The sequence below is a fragment of the Didymosphaeria variabile genome (genome assembly GCF_027946475.1).
Source record: "Didymosphaeria variabile strain IMI 356815 chromosome Unknown scaffold_9, whole genome shotgun sequence".
In the NCBI taxonomy this organism is placed as follows: Eukaryota; Fungi; Ascomycota; class Dothideomycetes; order Pleosporales; family Didymosphaeriaceae; genus Didymosphaeria; species Didymosphaeria variabile.
The window spans coordinates 1,231,556-1,257,358 of NW_026611628.1; the positions used below are offsets into that span (position 1 = coordinate 1,231,556).

General features: G+C 51.6%; 5 protein-coding genes across 5 annotated transcripts; 1 reads left to right on the plus strand and 4 right to left on the minus strand.

Moving 5' to 3' along the window:
• Positions 1 to 3,358: 3,358 nt before the first annotated feature.
• N0V89_011725 (uncharacterized protein) lies at positions 3,359 to 4,712 on the minus strand (the record flags this gene model as incomplete). The annotated part of the gene is made up of 2 exons (XM_056220453.1): positions 3,359 to 4,350; positions 4,403 to 4,712. The coding sequence occupies 2 exons, from the start codon at positions 4,710 to 4,712 to the stop codon at positions 3,359 to 3,361; spliced, it is 1,302 nt and encodes a 433-aa protein (XP_056065756.1).
• Positions 4,713 to 5,366: 654 nt separating this feature from the next.
• N0V89_011726 (uncharacterized protein) lies at positions 5,367 to 6,587 on the minus strand (the record flags this gene model as incomplete). Its single annotated transcript, XM_056220454.1, has 1 exon — positions 5,367 to 6,587. The coding sequence occupies one exon, from the start codon at positions 6,585 to 6,587 to the stop codon at positions 5,367 to 5,369; it is 1,221 nt and encodes a 406-aa protein (XP_056065757.1).
• Positions 6,588 to 6,831: 244 nt separating this feature from the next.
• KEX2 (pheromone processing endoprotease) lies at positions 6,832 to 9,372 on the minus strand (the record flags this gene model as incomplete). The annotated part of the gene is made up of 1 exon (XM_056220455.1): positions 6,832 to 9,372. One exon carries the CDS (start codon positions 9,370 to 9,372, stop codon positions 6,832 to 6,834), a length of 2,541 nt encoding a protein of 846 aa, XP_056065758.1.
• An 851-nt stretch (positions 9,373 to 10,223) lies between these two features.
• N0V89_011728 (uncharacterized protein) lies at positions 10,224 to 15,439 on the plus strand (the record flags this gene model as incomplete). The annotated part of the gene is made up of 2 exons (XM_056220456.1): positions 10,224 to 12,959; positions 13,007 to 15,439. 2 exons carry the CDS (start codon positions 10,224 to 10,226, stop codon positions 15,437 to 15,439), a joined length of 5,169 nt encoding a protein of 1,722 aa, XP_056065759.1.
• Positions 15,440 to 23,964: 8,525 nt separating this feature from the next.
• Positions 23,965 to 24,924, minus strand: N0V89_011729 (uncharacterized protein; the record flags this gene model as incomplete). The annotated part of the gene is made up of 1 exon (XM_056220457.1): positions 23,965 to 24,924. One exon carries the CDS (start codon positions 24,922 to 24,924, stop codon positions 23,965 to 23,967), a length of 960 nt encoding a protein of 319 aa, XP_056065760.1.
• Positions 24,925 to 25,803: the final 879 nt, after the last annotated feature.

A 25,803-nucleotide genomic window follows, 5' to 3' on the forward strand; every position in this document is an offset into this window, starting at 1 on the left:
CTTCTGTGAGCAAATGCCACAGCACCCCGGGGACCATCGTGGTTTCTGGTTCGAACTTTAGAGAACCAGACAGACTGTATCTTATAGTACCTCAAGCTACTCAGAGACAGGCACATAGTAACCGGTTCTGACTCCTTTCAGAACCACCCGCGAGGACATTCACATCGTTTGTATTGTATTTGGTGTCGTTGACTAGGAGCAGGAAGTGTAGAGAAGAGTGAGAAGGGGCCCCGGAGCGCACTTAAATACTAGATCTTGAGCGAAAATGGACGAGACGATGCTCAATCGTTTCATGCAATTGAGATCTGTTCCGGGAAATAAACGTCAAATAATCCTTGTGTTCAAAACATCGAGGAGAACACCTCATGGCGTTATGGTTTCAGGTCTTCTAAGCTGGTCACATAAACCCGTCGTGGCCTACTTTTGGACCTGCTCATAGACGCATAGGACATATTCCTCAAGAGTTTTGAAACGAAGTCATTGACTTCTTCTCATGCGATTCAGAGCGATCGAATTGCCAGCTCACATGTTCTGTGCTTCCAGTTCTTTGGTTCAGGCACATGTGGACAAGTCGACCGATTTTCAGTCCGCTCAAAGGCATATGTAGAGTGAACCTTTGCTTCTCGGTGCTCGCAGAGAGCTAGAGGAAGCGTGAAGAGAAGAAAGGAACTTAAGCAGCGTGGAGGTGTGCCCGGAGAGGAGCCAAGAGAGGCAACACAACGTTAGATCTTGTGCGTTAAAACGGTATCTCCCCATAACAGGTCAGTTCCATCGGTTTTGGTTTCAGAGCAACTCAATCTACCACCACATGTTTGCAGATATTTTTTCCTTTTTGGTCACTCAGGCACATGGTTGTCTACCAGATCAGTTTCAAGGACTGTGCACAAGACCATATGACCTGTAACAGTCCCCTTTTGGTGCCCATAGAGGACTGTAGGAGATGTGAAGAAAGAAAAGCACTTCAGGGAGGAGGTTTAATATACCTCATGTGACTCCGTCAGGAACGAGATGACAACTCCTCGTGTGGACTAACAGCATCCTCCCAAGACATGGGTTCTCTTGATGCGTGATTTCAGAGGCGCTAGGTAACGTATTTCGTGTTTACATTCGTGCTTTTTTGGTTCGAACACGGATAAGGCCATATTCGTCTTTTATACCCTCTCAAAGACCCATGTGCTTTTGGAGCTCGATTTTTAGTGTCCGCAGAGTACTGCATAGACTGTGGAGAATAGGTAAAGGGCTACAGAAGTAAATTTATATACTTGAATTTGAGCGAAGAGGGATGAGATGCACTCGAGATGTGTGTGCCAGAACAATAGCACTGGACATAGTTGGACTTTTCTTGTGGTTTTGGACGGGCGGACGAGTACACCACACAAGTTGTGGTCCAGCCTGTTTGAAAGCTTTCAAGGAGCGGAGCGAGGAACCGCATCGTTGTGTAGCCATACCACTTCCGGCACAGAGGAGAAGACATGTTTCTTCTTGTTGTATGACCCTTGGACAAATGCTCCATGACAGGTTGGGCAATGAAATATCACAGACAAGAGTAGTGAAGGGACTAACGAGGGAACATATGTTCGCTGATAGGGCTGTTTGAAACCAGACACATAAGTGCTACTTCGCTCAATTTTGAAAGGGTCGAAGGGAGCACAACACGCTATTGTATCGCGGGTACTTCAAAAGATCTCGGAGAAGCCGAGGTAGGGGCAGCGCGTCCGTGATTGCGGCTGGTTTCCAAAGACGCGAACACATGCGCTCCTTGAGTGGTTCATTTTGGACGCGCCGGCAGGCACATCGGATTGTTCCTAGTCTCCTTCGATGTGCACGAGCGGACTTCAGAGAGCGTGAAGAAGAGAACATACTCCTATGAAATGGTATGTACCCTGTCATGGGCGAGGAGGTACAACATGGTCAACCCTGAAGCAAACTTCTCTCTAAGATAGAACAAAAGCCCAGAGCGCGCCACACCGCATCGCAAAAGTCTTGGTGTCTTTTTGGAGAAAGAGACACATTTTGAGCCTAGTCGTCGCGCTTTTGGATCCTCTCGCCCTCATCACATGGGAGATCCAGAGTTTGAGAACGAGCGGGAGACGCATGCTCTGTTGCTAGGATTTTTTATCGAAGCTCGAACATGGGGTTACGCTAACATCGTTTTTCAGAGCAACGCACAAGCCCATATAGTTGGCCTATTCGTGTCTTGAGTTATAGCGAGTAGATTGCGAAAAGTCTCGAGGGACGAGAAAAGGAGACAAAGTCCACATGACTGTGTCCGTATTGGTTTGTAGACACACAGAAACATGTGCCTCTCGATGAATCTCCTTTGGTCCACCACATCGGTACACCGTCTGATAGCTTTCAGTTCCCCCGCAGCGATCGTAGACGGCGTAGATAGACGAGAAGTGGAGGCAGAGCACGCGTGCGAACACGGCTTGTCCTTTTCGAAGACGAGCGCAAACACATTTCTCGGTCTGAGTCGACTCTTCGAAGCAACGCACAACCCCATGAATCTTTCCTCTGGCGAATTTGCTGTTCGCAAGTAGACTGCAAAGAGCGTGAAGACAGGACAATAGAGAACCCGCATGTGGGTGCCTCACTGTAGTTTTTGTGCACGCAGACCCATATACTCGTTGATATACTAGTTTTAAAGCAGCACAAGGACCCATGTGTAGGATTGCCGGGCGATTTAGTGTCCAGAAGTGAAGCTAAAGAAGTGCGAGAGAAGAGGAGGAAACAGATCGCATCTCGCGTGCGTTTCTTTTCTGACACGCAGGCACATGACTTGTTGTTCGTCTTCTTTTTTTTTCGAGAGCAACACGTAGATCCATGGCTTCGTTTCGTCATAGCTTAGGTGTCCAAAAAGGAACTGCTCGAACTGAGAGGATAAGAGGAGAGAGAAGCCACATGCGCTACTATTGATCTGTTTTGACACACAGATGCATGGAACACATAATGTTTTTCCAGACCCACGCGGAAGTCCATGACGACTTTTCTTCAGCGTTTTAGAACCCATGGATGGAACGTGAGAAGTGTGAGGATTGAAAAGGGAGGAGGCGTAGAGGGGTCTTATATGGATGAATCTGAGTGGAGTGAGACAGGACGCCGGCTCTGACTATAGCATCTCGAAGTCAGACGGCTAAGCTCTATCAGTGAAGTCAGCACCAATCATAAAATCTGAACGACATTACATGGAAGGTGGCCGAATCAAGTCTATTGCAATGACAAATGTGCCATAACTCCGTGAAATGGTATCGCATCGTAAGCCCATCAACCCCAATATCCACAAGCCAGCCGAAGCTAAAACATATCATAGATATCTCTAAAGCGCTAAATTCATCGCCACGAAACATGCCTCACGAGATCAATAATCCTCCTCTTCTTCCTCATCCTCACTCGCCAACCTCACCTCATCCTCAATCTCCTCATGTAACAGCGTCCCCAGCTCCCCGCTCTGCTTCACAAGCCCCTGCGCCGCCCCCTTGTCCACTTGCATATCATCCATGACTAGTAACAGCGTGAGCTCCGGCACAAGCACAGCCTGCAGAAACATCGCGAAACCCGACCGACCGACCACGGGGTCTTTCGCTGCGACTTCCCGGATGACGTCTGAAAGATCCGCAGTGATGACTTCCATCATGACGCGCTTTCCCCGAGGGCCGTAGTAGCCTGTAGATGACGACGTGGTGTCAACGTCGTTGAGTGTGTCTTGCTCAAGTGCTTGCGCTTTCCGTCCTTTTCTTTTCGATGGTAAAGCTGCCGCTTTTCCTGAGACAAGACGTTTGGCGTGCTTAGTGCGGTATACACTTTCTTCTTTCGTTTCGTTTCGTAACAATGCGATTAAGTCTGGCCGGAAGCTGCTTATCCTGCATGGTAGGCTGGCCCAGTCTATCTCCGGGAAACCTTGCTCTTTGAATTCCTTCTGTGCTTTTGACCGTTTGTGTTCTTTGCAGAAACGCATCTGGTCTCGGACTGTTCGATTGCTGTGCTCAGCCCAGAATTCCTGTTGCTCTTCGGGATCGACTTCTTCCTGGCATAAAGCGCATATTGAGTCTTCGTCTTGTGCGAGGTCTCCTCCATTGGTGTTCGGCTCTTCGTCATCGTGGTCGGGAATGGAGGTCAGCGGTGAGCTGGGAGCGGTCGTTTGAGAGTCTTTGGTGGTGGGATTTGACGACGTTGCGTAGCCAGCTGGCAGCCTTTGAATCGTCCGCCGACGTTTAGTTGCAGGCGATGGTTGCTCATCGTCAGACACTTCGGCATAATGTTCGTGCTCGTCAAGCATGTTACTCAATGCGTTGTCAAGATCATGAAGGTGACTGAGCTCGCTTTTCTTAGGTATGGATGACGAAGTACTTGCTGGGACTTTGTTAGCTTGACCGCACCAAACCATGGTTGCGGGCTCACCTACGCTTGTCTTTCCCGAACGACTTCCTCTTAAACTCAACGGGCGCCGTGTGAACGTTCTTGGTTTTCTGCTTTTTCCGCGGTGTGTCTCCCATGCCAAAGTATACTGTCTCTGCTGTCTCCCGCTTGCTAGAGGAACTTGACGGTCCCTCCTGCGAATTCTCCTTGTCTTCCTCAGTGAAGCTGTCCTTATGCGTCAGACCTTGCCTGAAAGCCCCCCGCTTTGGAGCACGTATGTGTTGTGCCTTCTGAATCTTCTTGGACGCGCCATTTGTGGCTCTCGCGGTATTCCGCGGATTGTCGCATGTAGACATATTCGAAGATTGGCTCATTGAAGGCCGTGGCGCTTCGTTTTCATCGCTTGAAGAGATAGGATCGGCGTGTATATCTAAGTCCGCCTTCATTTGTGGTTTGCTGGTTTGCGTCGTGCTCACTATGCGCGGTGCACCCTCTTCGTGGTCCTCGGAGCTTGCATGCGGCTGATTGTTCACAGAACGTAGCAGTTTAGGCGCATTGCGCCTCGACAGAATGACCATCTCCTCCTGCCTTGAATGGTACGGAATGACTTCTGTAAGTGGGAGAAGGCAAGCAAGAATAATTACACACAGAATGAAGCAAGAGCGCGGGGTAGATGGTGAAGGTGGGTGAGGTGGACTCGAGGACGCGTCGGGACGCGACTACCCGCGCGAACCGTGCGACTATGCAGGGATACTTTAGTACGCCAGGTAATGTGACGTCCACCAAGCTGGGGCAGAATTGAACAATATGAGTGCAGAATCCAGCTAATTGAACCATGTTCCTTAGGTAATAGTAGTATGCGCTCTGATCAAGTAGCCGAGTCTACGACTGCTAGCATTCCGCTCATCTTTCATCGTGCGCAATGAGATGAAAGCACACATCTCGGCATATGTGAATCATGAAAGGGTATCATTTGACCTACACTCTTACCGTCCCCAACTTCAAGCCTCTCAAGCAACCTTCCTACCCACATTGCCCACACCTCTGCCAACAACACTAACCACGATCTCATCTTCTCCATCAGCTGTGCCCTTACTTCGGAAGCCCCACGCAGCTCCAGTGAAAACCTTGACATCCCTTCCCAGTTGCACGACTTCTTCCGTACCCAGGACATCCCGTCCCAAGCACACCCTCCCGACGTCCTCACTCCCCATCGCCATGAGTAATAGCACCGTTTCCGTGCTGGTGACTTCTACACAGCCTCCTGCGCTTATCTTCTCCAGCAGCTGATACGCACACTGCTTGCCCAAGTCTTCTGGCGTAACGCCTCCCTGCGGCGGACTCGCCACATCCGCTGAGTAAATACAATCCGTTGAGCTTTCCGCCACGAGACTGAGCCCGAACCCTACGGCGCCCTTCGTCTTGCCGTTTGGATCTGATTTCGACACCATTCCGGAGATGAGTGGTGCTTTCGACACGTCCGAGAAGATGTAGGTATCGGGCACGAACTTGTTCAGGACGCCTCTCGCGGTCTCAATCATACGCGCATTGTTCGATCCACTGACTCCGACTGCGTATGCCACACCTCTAATCTTCTTCACACGTCCCTTGTTCATGAGGTGCAGCGTCTTCGGTAACCGCACCTGGTGTCCGAACACAAGCTGCACCTCACCTCCAGCACTCTTCCCCTGGCCAGGCGCACAACTGCGCTTAAGAACTCTCAGCTCTATGTTCCTCTCAATGCCGAAACTCTTATATAGCGGTAGTATGGCTGTCCGAACCGAGTCCACGCTGACATCGCCCGCCGGGGTACTACTCGTCACGCAGCCCTCACCGTGCAGTACAACGTTCAATTTGTCTTTTGCGAAGGGCGCAAGCAATGCGAGTGGTATCAGCCACCAACTTGCGCCTCTCCTGCTGCACTCTCTTGGTATCTCATGCCTGATCACCCCGCCCATAGCTCCTAGACCCTCTGCGCTGCCTGTAATGAGGCCTGGTCGGTAGACGAGGGTGGTACCGGTCATGGAAAATTGAATTTGCGCGCCATTTGTGATTGAGTCGAGGAGGCGAATGAAGTTCGTTTCGTATGGTGTGAGACCTGGGCGTGTCGAGGAAGGTCGGATTTTCGAGATGCGAATCGGGCGGCCGGTGAGTGTGGAGAGAAGTAGGCGCGTTGTGAGGTGCCGATGACCTTCAAATTGGAGAAGGGTCTGAACCGTTTCGTCGGCCATCTCTCCTGTAGCGAATAATTGTTTTGGTAGTTGGGAACGCGCGGCACAAACTGGTCACAAAGTTGTCGCGATTGGAGATGTGGGACGTGAACTTTTTTTGCCACGCTAGTGTCACCGCCTCACGCGGGTGCCATATTCATACATTTGCCTATGTACAGAAACGCTTCAGTGCAGTGCAATAAAAGCATGGAATGAAAGAGTCTCTAAAAACGCCACCCAATGTAGGAATGCAATTAAGCCCACTCTACTGCCTCTTGCCGCCAGAACTTCCACTTGCGTTGCTGCCCTCAGCGTCGCTTCCATCCTCCTTGTGCGCCGCTTTCTCGTCATAGGGCTCATCGCGATCCCTGTACGGAGCATCACCATCCTCGCTCTCGCTCAAAAGATCCTCATCGCTTTCTCCTGCAAACGCATCATAAAGTTCACCACCCCTTCTTGCTCTCCTGCCCTGGCGACCAGCCGCTCCACCGCTGAGCATCCGTGCATTCTCATTGTCTTCCGCGTCGTCCAGCACTTCAAATTCGTAGTTGTCGCGGCTCGACTGTAGTCGTTTCCGACGCGCAAGGAAGAGATACACGGCTAGACAAGAGCAAAAGACAAGAATCAGTCCAATGCTACCATATATCCATATTTGGGTGCGTTTAGACACACCAAACGTAGGGAATATGGATGGCAGGAAACTTTCTGGAGAGGCTGTCGCAGAAGTGGACGAGCCAGAAGGCGTAGTTGCAGTTGTAGTAGGAGTTGAAGAGACTGCTGCCTGCTCCGTGTCAGTGGGCTTGCTAGAGGGCTTCTGGTTTACAGGACGAGTGGGCATGTCTGAAGGGTTGACGGAGGCAGTCTTGGTACCAGATGAAGCAACAGCAACAGAGGTCGTGTGAGCCGGATGATCATCGATAACGTCGTGATCATCGTCGTCGTGCTCGGTCGGCAATGGTCGGAGCTTCTGTTTCGACGCGTCGATGCATTCGCCCCAAAGGCGGAGCTTCCAGTCGGTAAAGGTGCCAACCATGGCGTTCACATTGGTGTCCTTCACGATGACCGTCCATTTGCCCACTCCCTTCTCGCCGAAATGAGCTACACTCATGAAAGTCCAGTCAACGTAGCCGTACGGGGCTTCGTCGTCACGGCGCGCCGTCGAAAGGTGGCTCGTCATGCCGTCGGGACTAATCAGCTCAACACTAAGGTCACCACGTCGCTGATGCTCAATGTTCATGGTCAAGGTGATGTGCTCAACACGCTCGAAGTTGGTGTCCTTCAACATCTGCTCAGTGACCTCAAAGACGCTCGCAAGACCCTTATCGCCCTGTGGAATGGGCTTCTTGACATGCATCCATGGCGACCAGAACCAGGCCTGTGGCTTGACCACCTTCCAAGTCTTGGCAGCTTCCACAATCGCCCACGCGTCAAGCTTGCCGTAACCAAATTGATGACTGAATGTACGACCAGTACCGGGGGTCTGCGTCCAGTCGCTAGGTTGGTCGAATGGAACAGCGGTCATAACGGAGAGCCACTGTAGGTCACGCCAAGTCAAGTCGGGGTTAACTTGCAAGACGAGAGCGTATACACCGACTCCAATGGGACCAGCAGCGGATGTGCCGCCATGGTTAGCGGTGCACTTGTTCGCGCCAACGTCGGTGGTATGGATAGCGTCGCCGCTCCCGCTAGAATATGTCACGACAAGCTGCGCAGAGCAGGCCTCGGAATAGTAGGGATGTTTGTTGTCCTTGTCGATAGCACCGACCGTGATACTATAGATACTGTTTGTGTAGCCGTCGAAGTTGCAATTGTCGTCGCTTGCCGCACCGTTGCCTGCGGCAAAAACATAAATGGAACCTTTGCCCTCGCGACCTTGCTGGATGGCTGTAATCATAGCTTTCTCGATTAAAATTCCGGGAGCCTGCATAGTTCTCCCGTCGTCTGGTGGGCCCCAGGAACAAGAGTAAATGTCGTTCTTGTCCATTTTGTAGTTGATGGCGAGCGATTCGTCCATGTCGGTAATATCGCCCGATAATATGCGGACGCCGGATATCCTCGAATCGTAGGCCAGACCCACACCGCAAGCATCGTTTCTTCCCGCAGCAACTTCACCAGCGCATCGCGTACCGTGACGATCGTCTGATAACTTAGGTACGGGGAGGTCCTCGTGGTCGTTGAAGTCGTACGAGCCCTCGGCGAAGAAGTTGTCTTTCAAATCGTTGCTGTCCATGTCGAGCCCGTCATCAACAATGCAAGCTGTTACATTTTTGCCCGTAATACCCTGCATCCAGACATCGGTGACATTGATGTCGTTCCCGGGCGTGGCCACATTGAAAATGTGCCACTGTTCCTCGAAGATGGGATCCTTGATCTCAAGCTTGGTCGCAATCTCCCGCTGGGCCTTGACAGCGTTGCTCTCCTTTGCTCTGACATCGTTGCGCTCGGGTATCCGGCTGCGCTTCCAGTGCCTAGGCTTGAGCTTTTGCTTCTGGTTGAAGCGCACGCTGTCGAGGATGTGGTATTCTATGCCGATTTCTCGTTTCCGCCGCCGCCGCTTAAGCTCTTGTACTGCATCGTCTACTATGTCGTTCTCGTGCTTCGGCGCTTTGAACACGTGGTGGTCTTCCAGCGCTGGGAAGGGTCCATCATAGGTGAGCCCCAGGTGGGCAGCGAGCTCCGCTGGGGAGGTTGACGAGGTGACGTGGATGGCATAGTAGTCGTGGCTCGTGTAGTTGCGCGGAGGAAGATGGGCTGCCGACGCCAGCGTCGCCGCTGAAAGCAGGCTCAAGAATCTGGAGATGCGCATTGCAACGGGGTGAACGGCTGCCTAGAGCATGCACCCGAATGAGTATCAAGGTACAGAGGACGCCCGCCGAATACGAGGTGAAGGAGGAGGAGGTCTTCGAACGAGCGACGGTGTCCTCGTTGATAAGTGTTGGAGAGGGGATGTCGAGGCGGCGAAGGAGTTAGTGAGGGAAGGGTTTCGGGTAAGACTACTACTGGACGAGCTGCTGGTGCATGGGGCTGCGCAGCTGCACCGTGCTAGGCTCGGAGAAGCAGGTCGGCAAAGTAATGCAAAAAAGCTGCGTGTAGCAAGGGAGAAGCGCGCGTCCGGCGTAGCTGCAACGTGGTGAAAGGCGCCGGCGGAGTCGAAGTGGATGCTATTGAACACTGGATGCTCCTCAAGGCTTAACGGTAGCCGCCGCAGATGTGGCCCTAAAGAAAGAAGGCGCTAACCCGTCTGGGGCAGGCGCGCCTCCCCAGCCACTCTTTCCCGCCTTCATCTTTCTCGCGGTGATGCGTTGGCCGCAGTGTGGATATCAGCCCGCCGGGCGCGCTCGTCTTTCTGCATCCATGTACATACAATTTTGTTTGTTGCGCGTGCAGTTGATTTGTTGATATTCCTGCGTTTGTCCCCGTTGCGCGTCTCTTGTCCAGCGCTTCCCTGCGCAGCATCCCGTCGCCTACACGTTACCTGTACATTGGCACGCCATTAGTGTCTCTACGGATCCAGCTCAAGTCCAATTGGATCGAAAGCAGATGGCAATTTGTGAAATAGTGTAACCCCACCGCAGATCCGCACGACGTCTGCCGCTGTCCCTTGCTGTGGACTGCTCCTCCCCGCCCTCACTATCTGAGCGCATGGCGCGCCTCAGCATGGCAAACCGCGGCAACAACGGTACCTATGTCTCGCAGACTGCGAACAATGCCCAGCAGCCACTTCCCGATGGCTACTCGAAGAAGGGGGCCAGCTATCGTCGGCCCGTCGAAGCCCAGCCTACACATGCACCGGCGACCTCGAACGCAATGCCCAGCAATTCCGCTCGACCTGTAGCTGCTCCATCTGGTGCCAATGGCGTCTCGCGCACCTCGTCGCATCGTCGCAGACAGAGCCAGCATATACCTCCTCCTACCACCGGCGCATCAGGCGAGGCACTGCCTGCAGCCCCAGACGTTCCCCGAGCACCACCACCAGTATCGTACAAGGATCCGTACGCGCCTAAGAGCAGCTCGAGGGCGCCCAATCGCTCTCACTCTGGGCGCTCTCGAGAACCGACGATATACATGAATGCGAGTCGCCAGCAGCCAAACATCACGATAGCTGCGGAACGGTTGCAGCAGCTGCGCTCACCGCCATATTCACCGCCACAATCACTAGCGGGAGCATCCGAAGGTGTGGCTCGGAAGAATTCGAAGGGCCGTAGGCCATCGGTGCCGGACAGGTCTCCACTCCAGAAGCTAGAGGGGAAGTTGGATGACATAAGCAAGGAGGAGAGGAGAGCGAGGATACTGGAAATGGAGCTGGCAGCGCAAGAGAAGGCCGAGGCGGAGATGCGCGCGCGCCGCGTACGAGAGCGAGAGCGAGAGGCTGCGGCGAAACAGCAGCGCAATGTGTCTGGGCCGGTGACAGGGCCGGAGCCAGCTCCCACCCGCGCGGCGAGCAATAGGCGACATGTCTCCATGCCGGCGCAGAATAAACCAAAATCTCCCCTGCTACCGGATGATCTCAGCGAATCTGAAGATGGATATGGCTATGACTTGTCTGAGCCCTGGGATCCCTCAGGAAGCGGCGCGGGACCTGGACCACATCGAGTACCGTCTCAGTCCAAGGGCCAACGCGTCTCATCTGCACTGAGTCATCAGCAGGGTCTCACTCATGCGGATAGATCCGTCGGGCGCACGTCTAGTGTGAACGAGAAGGAGGTTGGAGTCTCTAGAGGATCAGGTAGCTTTCGGGACCGATCGGGACCAGTCAGGAATCTGGAGAAATCCGTGGAAAAGCTGGAACGTAAACCTGCCCCTGTACCTTCTGGTCTGGGGCTGTACGGAGTTGAAGATGCCCCCAATGCGTCGCGACACGTAGGCGGTGGTGTCGCTCGATATGACAGCAGAAAGTTGTCCAAGGATCTCCCTCCTACTCCGAAGGACACAGTGAAGCATGAGAAAAAGAGGGACAGTCGCGGGATTTTCGAAGCACAAAAAGAGATGGAACAGCAACAGATTGACCAGAAGAACACTCTGGATAGAGAGGACCGACTTCGGCCTCATGGCGCAACGGCGGCGCCCGCTGCAAATCGAAGAAGTGTTGGGTTTACCGATTCGGCCACAGAAATTCCACCTGCACAGCCACCAGAGGCCCGAAATCATAGCATTGGCGATGTCTTCTCGCAAGATCACGACCCTGACAGGCGATACGTTCCACCGCCAATGCTAGACGAGTGGAGGAACGGCGCAATTGGCATGCTCGTAGAGGAAGATCTGAACCTCGATGCTCCTCAAAGGTCCAGCAGCACTGGTGGTAATGGTAACAAAGCCTGGTGGGAGGAGAGTACCTCGACTCGTAGTCGCCGTTCTGGTAGCTATGCAGAGCCTACCTACGACGGCTATGTGGAGCCCCCCACCACACACACCACATTCAATCCGCCCCTATACCTCAAATGTGGACCACTTCTCCGCTACACGGGCCTTCGTCGAGACAAGAGTAGGATGGGCAGAGATCGGGAGATATGGCGTGGTAGCGTGATGATCGTGACTACCGATGAAGGTTCCTCCTACCAAAGACCACCTACACTACGCCTCTTTACACAGCCAATGGATCTCCTACCACACCCGCCTGAAGACGTGGATCCAGACAACCTGCATCCGGCGTACGTTGATCCACTGGAAGGTCAGGTGAAGGTGTCACGAACTGGGAAGACTCTTTACGTCAAAGCTATCGATGATATCCCCGTAGACGTTGATCTCTCTCGTGAAGAAGGTGAAACGGGTCTATTCTCAGAACTCCGAAGCTCCATGAGTCCACAGAGTGCGGGGCCTCAGAAATCATCTCGGATCAAGAAGCGGGACGGCGAGAAATTAGGCAAGATGAAGGAAATCTCCGCCGTGAGGCTACATGCTGAGAGGGGCGTCACATTCTGGCGCTTCAATCTCGAAGTCGAGCTTGGACCGAAGCAGGCGCGCATCGCGTACAGGATCAACCGTGGACCTGCCATTGGCTTCTGGGTCCCTGCGAGAGGCGAAACGATGAACATCATGTTCCACAGCTGCAATGGGTTCTCGTTAAGCGTTGTTTCGAAAGAATTTTGTGGTCCGGATCCCATGTGGCGAGACGTGCTGAACAACCATCAAACCCGGCCATTCCATGTTATGATTGGCGGTGGTGATCAAATCTACAATGATGCTGCGATGCGCGATACAACGCTGTTCAAACAATGGACCGAGAGTAACAATCTCTGGCAAAAACATCGGACTCCTTTCTCGGAAGAGCTGCAGAACGAGCTAGAACAGTTCTATTTGGATCGTTATTCAATGTGGTTCTCTCAAGGTCTCTTCGGACTGGCGAACTCTCAGATTCCCATGATCAACATCTGGGACGATCATGACATTATCGATGTGAGTACCTTTTCTTCAACTCGAGTTCACAGTGATAACATTTTTAGGGATATGGCTCCTATCCACACCATTTCATGGAGACGCCTGTGTTCACAGGACTTGGTGCAGTCGCCTTCAAGTACTACATGCTTTTCCAACATCAATCTATTCCAACCGAAACACGGGCAACGGAGCCTTCGTGGGTTCTTGGTGCTCGTCCAGGACCTTACATCAAAGAGCAATCTCGAAGTGTTTTCATGCAGCTTGGCAGAGAAGTAGCATTCCTGGGCCTTGACTGCCGCACTGAGCGCCAACGAAACGAGATCATTACAGAAGAATCATACGACAACATCTTCGATCGTCTAGAGGAAGAGATTATTCAAGGCGAGACCAAGCACTTGATAGTTTTGCTTGGCGTTCCCATTGCGTATCCTCGATTGAACTTTCTTGAAAACATCCTGACCAGCAGGCTCATGGACCCCGTTAAAGCACTGGGACGCATGGGTCTTCTAGGTGGTTTCGTGAATAAGTTCGATGGTGGGGTCGAAATCCTCGATGATCTTGACGACCACTGGACGGCAAAACACCACAAGGATGAGCGCAATTGGTTTATACACGAGTTACAGCACATTGCACGCACTAAGTCAGTCCGTGTTACTATCCTTGGTGGCGACGTTCACCTGGCTGCTGTTGGTCAGTTCTATTCCAACAAGAAGCTGAATATTCCGAAGGATAAGGATCATCGCTATATGCCAAACGTCGTCTCTTCCGCTATTGTCAATACACCTCCTCCTGAGATTATGGCGGACATCATCAACAAGCGTAACAAAGTGCACCATCTTAATGCGGACACAGAAGAAAACATGATTCCACTCTTCACGCACGATGTTGATGGCAAGAAAAGAAACAATGTCCATTTGCTTCAACGTCGAAACTGGTGCAGTCTGCGAGCGTACAATCCGGGAAGTACACCGCCAGATACGCCACCTGCATCGCCAGGCGCAGATGGACCCAGGCTTACAAGGACCCTATCGGATTACACCCCTGGTAAAATGGTCCGCCGTTTGAGTGGAACTGGTGGCAGACGACAGGAGCGGGGTCCTCCTATTTCCTACTACAACAATCCAGCGAATACTGCTGCGCATGACCGTCAAACGCAACCTCAGTCATCGTTCTCACCTGAACGACCTGAGCGCCCTCGTTCTCGGCGAAACTCACTCACGTCACTCTTCAAGCGAAGAGCTTCGGTCGACAGTGTCAATGCTCCCGGGTCAACACATAGTGTACCGACACAACGTCCTTCGCTTGCTGGCGATTCACCTGGCGGTCCACCTAGCTTCTATCGTCGTCCAAGCGTTTTGAGTAGGAAGGGAGTAAGGCGCGAAGGAGAGCCCATTAACCTGGCGGGCGGCCTCGATATCTGTCTCAATTTGGAAGTTTCGCAACACGATCCTGCCGGGATCACAACGCCTTACCGCCTGCTCGTGCCTGCGCTGGACTATACCGCCCCTGAAGCCGGTAATGAGGAAGAGAAAGAACGACGCAAATCTCGTATTAGCAGCGTTTTTGGAGTCTTTGGCGGGAAGCGACGTCCTCGTCGTACAGTAGGCGATGACGGATATTCACACACTGAAGGATCGGAGAGCGAGAGCGGTAGCGAAGAGGAAATGGATGAGGAGGATCGCGCACGTCAGAGGTACAAAGTGGGCCCGAGGATCATCATCCCAGGCTTTACAAACCGCAAGCGCGCTTCCTCTCAATTCCAACCTCCTTCTCATGCTGACCCTCATACTCCAACAGATACAGGACCCGCGCTCGGCCGCGCCGCACCAAGCGACCCTCAAAACCGCCGACAAAGCGTAGATATCGGATCCTCACGTCATGCGCCTAGCGCCCCGCCGCCTTCTGCATGGGAGTCTGTGGCGGCCCAGCGACAGCGGCACGTCAGCGCTCCCGTCGCTACCTACAACAATGTTCAGACGCAAACCGCCGCTCTTCCGTCGCGATCAGGCTCCTCCCGGCTACCCAACACCAACGCATCCCATTCATCACAATTACCGCAGCGACGCTCAGAGGAGCAATCTTATCCTCAACCTCAGGATCCAGACTCCAAGGTCAACAGGCGCAGCATGGGCGGCATCCTTAATCAGCACCGTGGCGAGAGATTCGAGCATGAGGCGCATGTCCTTGCGCACACATCCAGTCGCTCCAAGCGCGATAGCTATCCGCCGCATCCGGCTATCGTGGGAGCGGGGCCTGAGAGCCCGTACTCGAGACGCGACATGCAGGCAAGAGACGACACTGGCGGCGACGGGTACTTTGCGCAGGGAGCGAGGAATGGGTCCGCGGGCGTGGGGGCGAGGTATCTAGGCAGAGGGAAGTATGCGGATAGCGATGAGGAGGATAGTGAAGATGGAAGGAGTTATCGCACGGGCGATGATGGGGAGAGCGTGGAGAGCTTTGTGCCGCCGAAGAAGAGTAAGTTCAAATTCTGGAAGTAATTGGGCGTAGAGAAAGAGGTGTTTGTATATGATGTTATGATGCTATGTTTATATTGAGAGATGATTGGGAAATTGGGTTGGAGGAGGATTAGGACTGCTTTGGTTTGCATTTTCGTTTTCCAGCGCCGTTATATACCTCTTCTGCTGCTGTAAGCTTTATCGCATAGGGGAAGGGTTGATGTATTGATTGGGTGAGGGTGAGCAATTGATGGTCTTCGCTTTGGACACATTAGCATCGTAAAATAGGACTTGTGCATCTTTGTGTTGTATTTGAAGCGGCAGCGCCAAGGCTGTACCGGAAGATGGCTGTGCATATGGTTGATGGAATGTACTAGACATGACGCAGTAGTTACATGTGTATTGGGAACTATCCATGGCAAACTCGTTACGTGAGGATGCGTTGGCGGGGATCTGCTGACCACCATGTAGCAGTGATACGTGTTATAGACGTGTTTCTTTATGCATCTGTTTGAATGTGTGGCAAGGATGGCAAGGTAGTGACCGCACGATGTAGTCACGTCCAGTCGTTTCCTTGTCGTTTTGGGATGGATCTCTTCCAGTAGGCCCGATCCGCGAATGTGTATTGACTAAATATTCAGGTGGGATGATCAAATATGTATGTATACCCTGTTAGTTCAACTCTCATAGGATGATATCTGCTTGCTCTTATACTGTAGATACCAAGGTGTGTTGGTTGGCTAACGCAGTTGGCCGCTAGTGCGGGCCGGAACAGTAATAACCGTAGGAACGGGTCACAAGACGACTGGAAGGTTGGGTACTAATACCTGCTAGGCTGAGTTAGTGTGCCCTCTTCTCGGTACTGCCTAGCAACCTGTTCCACGTTGTCTTGAGATTCACGTGGTATCTTTGGTCTTATTTGGCGTTTGATCCTGTGCCTGACTAGCCGGTACCTGCAGGCAAAGATCAAAAGATAATGAATTGCAATTGCGTAGTGACACATTGGCCATCATGGGTCCTCTTCCCTATCTTGGTTTCGTATTCCGGCTCCTGATTCGTGCTAGCGCATGTATTCACTTCCCCTATACGGACATCGTGTGCACACCTCCGTCTGTAGACGATCTGCTTGAGGGCAGATAGCAAGAAGACTCACGTTTTTTTACGCTTCATTAAGGTAATGAGGCCATTTGATCAGGTATCTGAAGTGGGTCTGACAATTGTTAATCATAATCCGAGAAAGCTCCGAAATTTGATTAATTTCTCGGTGCAAACATCGTGGGTTGGTCAGAGTAAAGCCTGTTTGGGAAGACCAAGCTAGAATTATGAGGATGCTATCCATAACGTCCACCACTGGTAACGAGGTTTACTGCTGCAGTGTCGTGTGGTGACACGTAAGCACTGGGTGCCATGTGACCACAAAGCATCCCTCGGTAAAGGATTCACACCAACGCGTCTATCTTGCAGCATGGTTACTGAATTTTACAGGGACGGCGGTGCTAGACAATTTTGCGGGTTGTGGAGCCCGCCCGTGGAGATATGATGGCATCCAGGGGTAGGCGATCACGCCTGCAGATTCTTTCATATATGTAAAGCCCGTCCACGGCTTTGTTCGCCTCCGCATACAATACACTGTGTACGTCTACTTATCATACAATCTTCTCAAGTACTGTCTGCGGATCGACATCTCACCATCCTCCAACTTGACGTATTACCCATGAATGACGGCATGCAAGGCTACACAGTCAGAGACATTTTTCTCTAGGCTTTACGTAGCGGCAGTCGCAACCCGCGTGAAAGAAAGCCATAAGCAGCATCAGGAGTCTTTTTCACCACGTAGAGATCGTGCCTGCCACGCGCAACATCATATCGATAACGCTAAACACCTGACTCGCCTGGTGTCTTACCTTCCCGTTCCGAATCCGCGCTTCTCCTTGCACCTCGCGGAATTCTCCGAGGAAAGTACCAAAGCCAAGAATATGAGCTCGACAACGAGCGAAGGGACTACAACGAGCGGTTCCGATACTTCAGGAAATCACGGTACTCTATCAAATGAAGAGAAGCGAATACAGTTCAAGGAAGCCTTCGCCCAGTTTCAAAGTGACTGCGAACGCATTGTCAAAGGCCTGAACTTGAAGTACCCTACAGGCATTCAACTCGACGGCGAGTACAAAATCATCGACCAGAGGCGCTATACCACCGTGACAGTCACTCTTCAAGGCAAACGATCGAGCCACGGCGGGCGCTCGACACTAGGCGGGATTAGAGACCCCACCACCTCGACTACGGCCCGTGTTCAAGTGCCAATACCCAATCCGTCTATCACCGTCTTGTTGGACTATATCCATAACAATATGCATGCGCAGCTTGAAGAAGGCTATACGATGGACTATATGAGGACGAAGAGGTTCCAGGTCGATACTCACCTGACGGTGTACTTTGAATTCTGCAGGCTTGCTCAAGGCGTCGGTGACAGGTAGCTGCCGCTTGGCTAAGGTGAATCCAGGCCAGCTGACTTAATCTATGTTTGAACGGGTGTGGATCAACACCTCATGACGATTCCACAAGAAAATTAACCAGACTTCGACTGCCGAGCATAGTTAGCAAATTCAAATCTCTTCTTGAGGACACGGTCTGAACATGGAGCTGCAGCTAAGTGCACGGTAACATCTTAAACAACACCGTGGTGATTGTTAGCAAAACCGGGTGCGGAGAAGAATTGCAGCAGGATTTAGTCAAGTGAACGGCGTTTACTAGCTACCAAGACGAACTTAACAAAGCTTGTGAGCCATTGGCAACGTAGAACTTGAATCTAAGTCAGTAACAGTAGTGCATGTTGTGTTAGTGAACAATTCAGCTATATTATTGGGCTTCGTCGACAGTGACTCCGTTGTTCTGTTCCCTCCACACTCAACGCGGTAAGTGCACTCGAACGCCCCATGAAGTATCGACTCCTCAACTCCGCCTGTGGCTCTACATATAGCATCTTCTCGGGTAGGGGCATAGTCCAAGTAAGCTAGTAACCGCCAGAATACCACTTTATGTCTAAGTGATCCTCCGTTGACTACCTGTCGCACTACTCGGAGCGCGCTCCAAAACACACACATAATCCCTTCCGTATTGAGCCGACTTCTCAGGTAGAATTGTCTTCGCTCCCTAGGGAGCAGAGGGACATTCTGGATCGAACTCGCAGGCCGGCTTTGGCTGGTCTAAAAAAGGTACGGGATTCTCACTTATACTAATAGTGGTGGGTCCTAACTTGACTGCGGAGTAACTCATTTTTGTCATTGTGTAGAAGTAAAGACCGGCTAGCCTCTCTACGGGCTCCAATACGTGACAGGCCACGCGAACCCCGAGAACGATCCAACCTCCTGACTGCCTCAGGTGCCCCTAAAAAAATACATGAAAGGGCTGCTTGACGAGTGGCCCAGAAAAATGGAGATAACTCCAATGTGTCATGAGACTTTGACCCCTGCATTCCGCCGTCGACATGTGTGATTCACTCCAGGGCCCTGGAGCATCACTATAGCCTCAAGCCAGCTACAGGAAGCTAGGCGCAGAAAGCAATGAGGCAGTTGATGGTGCAGGCAGAGCCTGGAGCGAGTGCGCTGCAACTGGAGGTGCAGGTTTGGTAAGCATCAAGGTCCCTGCAAGCGTCGGCCGCTGTTTAGAGACTAGTGTCAGCTGGGACAGTGGACAGTAAACAGTACCACTTCTGGGTGCAGAAATGATAGGACCACAAGATTGGTACTTACCAGCAGCTACTTCTCGCTTCAAAGCATCAAGGCTCCCAGAGGTCGCAGGGGCTGCAGATGCTGTGACAGCTAGGACAGCGAGGATGGCGGTGAAACGCATAGTGGCTGGATGGGGATAATGATCTTTTAGGAGGATCCTGTGTTTGATTCTCGTAGATGATGAGAGGATGTGAGATGCTTGGTAGATAGGAGAAGCTGTGGGCGACACACGCCGAATTTATACACATTTCAAGCCAAGTCCCTCATCAGCAGTGACATCGATATCCAATTGTGAAAGATACGGATAGAACGGCAACGTGAGGGATCAATTGGTCGTCACAAGGGTATCCAACCTGATCCCTCGTCGGTTGCACGAAGATCGTCGAAGAGGGATTTGACCGCATCCCTCAGTCTGGAACTCCGAAGTTACTCGAGAAGCATCTTCCATTTCATTCCACCAATAGAACGATATCGATCTACCAGACAAGTCTTAGAGTTTCTGAGCTCTGTAAATTATGTGGACATTTTAGGTTGCTGATTAAGGGCAACTTCATTGATTCTGATCACTACTTGCTGGTTGAAACCATTGTACGACCAAAATCGACTTTACCCCACGAATATTGACTTCACTATACGAGTGTTCACTTTACTACGTGAGTATGGATTTTACCGCACTAGCAATGGTCTCGATCTGATGTCCATGCCACAACCCGCTGACCGAGACATGCGTCCAAAAGTTAAGCATTCGAAACAATGCTTGACCGCCTTGTGAATGCTCCGACTACAAACCTAGTGACGGGGTCTTTTGCGGGGGAGATTGTACGCCTTGGCCCCCACCACACGGGAACAAGACGCGCACCGCCTGGTGCTAAAACGCAAGCGTGTTGGCGATCGGCTAACTCTGAAACGTCGAATCCGTATGGGCGGTTAGGTGCTCAGCGTTGGGGATATATTCCACTGCAGTGCGAAAGGATCAATGAGGTTTACATTGTGTGTTACCTGCCTCACCTGGTAAACTCCACGCACGGAAGACCTATGACTTAAGACACTAGTACCTAAGTTTCGCGTCATTGGTTCCTCTGGCGTAGTCGAAGGAGCAGCGATCACTTCGGTTAAGACCTCGCCCGTGTATCAATCCTTGTTACATCCTTTCTTAGTCTACCTCTACCCAGGGACCAGTGACTAGGCATTTGAGTACGTGTTTGAATCCTTCCAAGGTTAGCTCTTGCTTCCTGACGCAATCAAAACCATGTCAACTACAGCGTAAACTATGTCAATCACAGCGTAGCGCCAGTTGATTGCTTAAAAGCAAAGAAGCTTCGGGCCTAGAAGGATTAACTTGAATCTTGACATCCTTGGTTCGGAGGATCCAGGCAACAGAATGACAATTAGATTTATACACAAACTAAAAGCTAAAAGTCACTATCAACACGCCAGAGTACTATGAAAATGAGCGAGTTAGCTAAGCTGAGCTGGAATCGTGCTGAAGACGTGATGTTATCAAATCTGTGCTGAGGGCCGGAGTAAATCTCGACTTCAAGTCGGAACCATAAACTCGATCGAATTGATGTCACACAGAATAATGTATTGGCTACCCGGGACAGCCAGCCTAGTCTTCTCCTCGGTGATCGACTATACGGGTACGAGGGATGCGATGGTCGTGTATTCCTTGTGATGACTTCAGGCCATCCAGTGTCCCGCTAGATGAAACTCCACACTTCCGAACCCATCCCGCGTCTACAACACAGATCGGAACGATCCCCCCGCATGCTCGCTAAACGAATCCTTCGTCTATGACTTACAACCCGGCAACAATGACGTCGGCCCTGATGAAATTAAGTACACCAACTAGAGCGTGATCACTCTGATTGGCATGGAAACATGGCCCGTCTCTGAAATACCGCGTCAGGAATTCGGTCCAAGTCTCAGAGCCAATGGCGTCTTCACTGAATCATTTGACGGCCATGATCGCCACGCAAAGGCTATCGGACATAGACTCGGTGCAACGAACTTCTCCGTGACATGCATCAGTGCAATTAGCCGGCGATGAGGATCGGATGCCGATCAAGGTGGACTGCTAAATGAGATGGCGGTCGAGGTCTTATTTGGAGGAGTCCTCGTTAGACAGGGCGGACATCCACTGTAGGCGAACACCTATGCATGTAAGTGGCAAATCGTGGGCCAGAGAGAGAGACTTAGCTGGATGTGACTATAGCGCAACTGGTACAGCTTTGTTTACTCGAGCTGTTGACACTTCCCAAACGTTTTTAAATGCAAGGCAGACTTGTAAGGTTGTATGTACGTGGCGTTTTCTTGCGCTGTATTTTGCTCCGTGAAGAAGCGTAACGTAGCAAGCGTTTACATACCAACGAAGACCCGGCCTATCACCAGAGCGCAGAAATCCAATGAATGGAATCCGATTCCTGCAAAGATTTTGACAAGTCTATTGGCTCGGCCACTGCTGAAGAAGAGATATGGATAGATGCTTCCCGTTTCGTCTCTGTTTCACAATGGCCATTGAACGACCCTGAACGCCACTGTCAAGCATCGTTAAGTATGTGTGCAGCGCTATTGTTGCGATACTGCTCGTATGTGAAAGCAGCTCGGAAGCCGGCGCAACATATGTGGCTGTGTTACACATGATGGCCCTAATTCGGACTGGCACCGTCGACTACGGCAGTGAGTTCTTGGTAGACAGCAACTTCATTCGATGTTCCAGGTTTGACACGTCGACAAACGGCAAGGCTGTAATGAAGCGCGAAAATTTAGTGCTTCCGAGCGTTCCAGGAACAGGGGTCCGGGTCCCCGAATTGGTCAAAACCGCGTCATCAGATGGCTTTGATCAAGAGTTGCAAACAGGTTGCCAGCTTGCGAATTTAAGTGTGCAGTTCTTGATTCGAAGCTACACACATTCCTCCACCACAACAGACCTACGATCTAACAGCAAGCGCGATACGCACCAATCGCGACTGCCCGTCACCCCGTTTACCCACACCAACACCATGGCCCGCCAACCATCATCAACAGTAATACATCCCCACCTGCGAACTCGCTGTCTCTAACGCGTGTAATAGAGCGATGTCCTTCTCTACTTTCTTGCCCTCTTCCTTCCGCCTGTTCCGGTATTCCTCAAGAGGGGCTGCGGCGCCGACTTCCTCATCAACATCTGTCTTTCTATTCTAGGCTGGATTCCGGGCGTATTACATGCTTGGTACATCGTCTCGAAGACGGAACGAAATTACGGGGCTGGGAATGCTAGCATCAGAGACTGATCAGGCGTTGATCGTGGGCTAGAGGCACATTCCCGCCACGACACGAATGAATGCAGGATTCCACTTACTCACCCATATGTCATCTGAATGAGATTGGTACGATGAAGATAAGATAACGAATGATATCCAAGCTTCAGAATACTGCGCCATCCTTCCTTTCAACCACATGCACCGATGATTCGGGCAATTCAGCTCTCTTCTCAAACCAGCGCGATCACAATATCTCCTTCAAAGTCGTTTCCCATCAAGCGACTTTACATTCAAGCTCTTTAGGTCCAGGTCATGAAACATTCTGATGTTGACCGCCATGATCCCCGGGTACAGATTGGGATCCTCGCTTTCCGCCATGCAGCTCGAACCGCACGTAGCGCAGAAGTAATGCGCGAACTTATGGGTCCCGAAATAATACTTCTAATGAGAGGTCAGATACTGACTTCCTGCTTTGAAGGAGTCCCGCGAACAGAACGAATCTATCGACGTACTTTGAAATCGCTCTTCGCGCCGCTCGTAAACGTGACGTTCTTGTCACTTGGGTAGATGAATAGGTATCCGTTGCGGGAGCAGATGCTACAGTTGCAGTCGCTCACTTCGCAGGATGGGTCATTGAGAGGAGGAGATTGCGTGACTGTATAGGCAAAGTGACCGCAGTGACATGAACCGTGGTAAGTGGCGCTGGATGCAGTAGGAGCTTCTGAAGCGTCGACGGAAGACATCGTTGTTGACGCGAAATCAAAGAGGAAAAGTCTTACTTGATTGATGGATGTAGCGCACAATCTATCTGCCTGATGTTTTCGCAGCAAGTATCGATCTTTATAGGACAATATATTTCACCGCTTCACGATATCCAGTGAGTCAAACGCTTTTAAGCCACCATGATAAGCTCGACAAGCGAACACGCACGTACTGAGGCCAGATCAAATGGTTGGCGGGTCATGGCCTGAGGAAGTCGCACACGGAGCGCGTCGACGAATCAAGGTCTGAGGACACGCGTCCGCGTCGCGCGATCATGTGGGTGGCGCTCATGTGTCGCCGACCGACGCTCCAAGATACGAGATATACGAGACAAAGCCCCGCACAGGTGAGAACAGTGATTGGACGACGGGAGCTCGTTTTGGTTGAGGAAAATTTGGCTTGCGATGGTTGGTGATGATGTGGCTTCGTGAGATGATGGATGCGGTGCCTGTTGCGATTACGAGTGCGTATGCGACAGATGGTCTCAAGCCTCATTCTCCACGTTCGGGGCAAGGCACATAATAAAACAGACAAATAAAACAGACTTGTCATAGGTCAATGTAGTGATCTGTAAGGCTTGGAACACCAATCTTAGAAACAATCAAAAGGGCAGCATGTTTTCGGCGAGAAGTGCACCGAGCAGACAAAGTGAATGGAGACGCATGCTTTTCAACGTGGAGAGGTTCTCGGGATCAAACTGCATTTTGGAATCCTGGAATCAACGACAATGTTCTTAATGATCAACTTGTTCTTGTTACTCTGTGGCGCCCAAGACTACCAGTCTGCATTTTCTCCATACCAAGGCTAAAGGAAGAACGGGAGATACCAAATATTAAGGCTTTACGAGCGGTCTCGCGCCACCTGTCTCGTTCCACCAGCTCTCCACATCTGCCAATTTCTTGACTGCAAAATCAGTCTTGACGCCTCCCTTGACAAGCGCCTCCAACATCGCTGGAGTCTGACCATACAGCTCCGGAAATGTCCAGCTGCCGGGTGCGCAGCCCAGAAAAGCTACGTTCGCTTGCCGCAGAAGACTCGCTGGTATCGCTTGCGTTTCACCAGCTAAAGCTCCAATCTCCACCCAGTTTAGACGTTGGCTTTTGTTCTTACGAGCTTTTATGATGCCTGCAAATGCTGCCGAAGAAACGTCACCCCAGAGGTAGTCCAGAACAACGTCCACATCCGCTGCAGCAGAGAAGTCAGTGTCGGTGAGAGTTTCAGCTAGAGGGACCAAGGCAGTAGCTCCAAGCTCTTTCGTCTTCTCCAGCTTAGGTCCAGGCTTTCCAATCGTAACGATCTCGCTCGCACCAAAAGCCTTGCTGATTTGTACTGCAGTCTGACCGCTCACACCTGTCGCGCCGATGATCGCCACCTTCACGCCGCTCCCAGGCTGCACACCTGCTCTCGTCGTCAACGCCATCCATGAGCTCATGGCTGGATTGACGAGCACAGCAATCGTGTCCGGATCCGCGCCTTCTGGCAGAGGAAAAACATCGCGCTTTCCTACGTTGATCTCTTGCGCAAGTGATCCTGTTGGTGATAGGAGTGCATTGAAGTAGACGAGCTGGTTTGTTTCAGGGATGATTCCGACACCATCGGTGCCTGGTACGTGAGGTGGGTTCTTTCCAGCCACAGAGAAGTGCTTTCCAGCTGCGCGAGACCGGACTAGGGTATGTACGCCAGCGCCGAGGACTTTGACGCGGACTTGATCATTTGAGGGAGCCGGAAGGTCAATACTGTCGTATATGGGCGCATTTCCCCAGGCTTTGACAACGCCGGCGCGAATAGACATTTCGGATGTGGTTGTCACGTGTGTAATTTTGATGGGTTACTGAAAGGTGAATTTGCTGATGCTGACGAAGAGCTACGATGATTTTGAATGCTTGCAGGGAATTGGCAGTTGCTGTTGATGTAGGAGCGAAATATTTACGTAGGAGGAGCGTGGTATAAGTAGTTCACATCACATGTGCTGCCGTTGCCTTGAGAGTTGACACTACCCGCTGCTTAATCATCACGTAAGCCAACGGGTGTATTCCTCATCGTAGCCGGATGCACAATAACTCACTTCCGGTCGCTCATAAGTCATCTTCCTTCGCTCGCGCTTTCACCTTGCTCAACAAGGCGAGCATCGAGCAGGAGCTGAATCTTCGGCAAGGCTCGGTGCTAGCCGATTTCGGAAGCACAGTCCAAGCTTCGAATGAATGCTCGCGCTCCTCTGCTTTGAAATATTAGAGGATTGAAAAGATGGAACGGGTGTAGCTAATGCAACGTCGAATGTTTGGATCGGATCGCGGCATCCGGTGCGGCGTAATTGCGCTTCGGACATGACGTAGGCGCGAGGGCCGAGCGTCACAGCGAAAGCGCGAGGCTACAGCTGCAGTGACGGAACGTCTTTAGCAACTCCGAAGCTTCGTTATTATCTTGACCATTCCTTTCAGCATATATCCATCACAATGTAAACTTGCCCTGGGAAAATTAGCAGTTGCTGAGCGATGTCCCTCGAGCACCACGTAGAGCGCGACCCCCGAGGCCGTGGACACCTTCAGTGCACGTGATCAAGTGCGTTCCAAGGTTGTGATACCCATCGAAGATGCGATAGATTGAAAAAAAAGGGAACCATATCCTATGCTAATGTTGTAAACCAAGCAGGGCACAAGATGAGATACTTCCA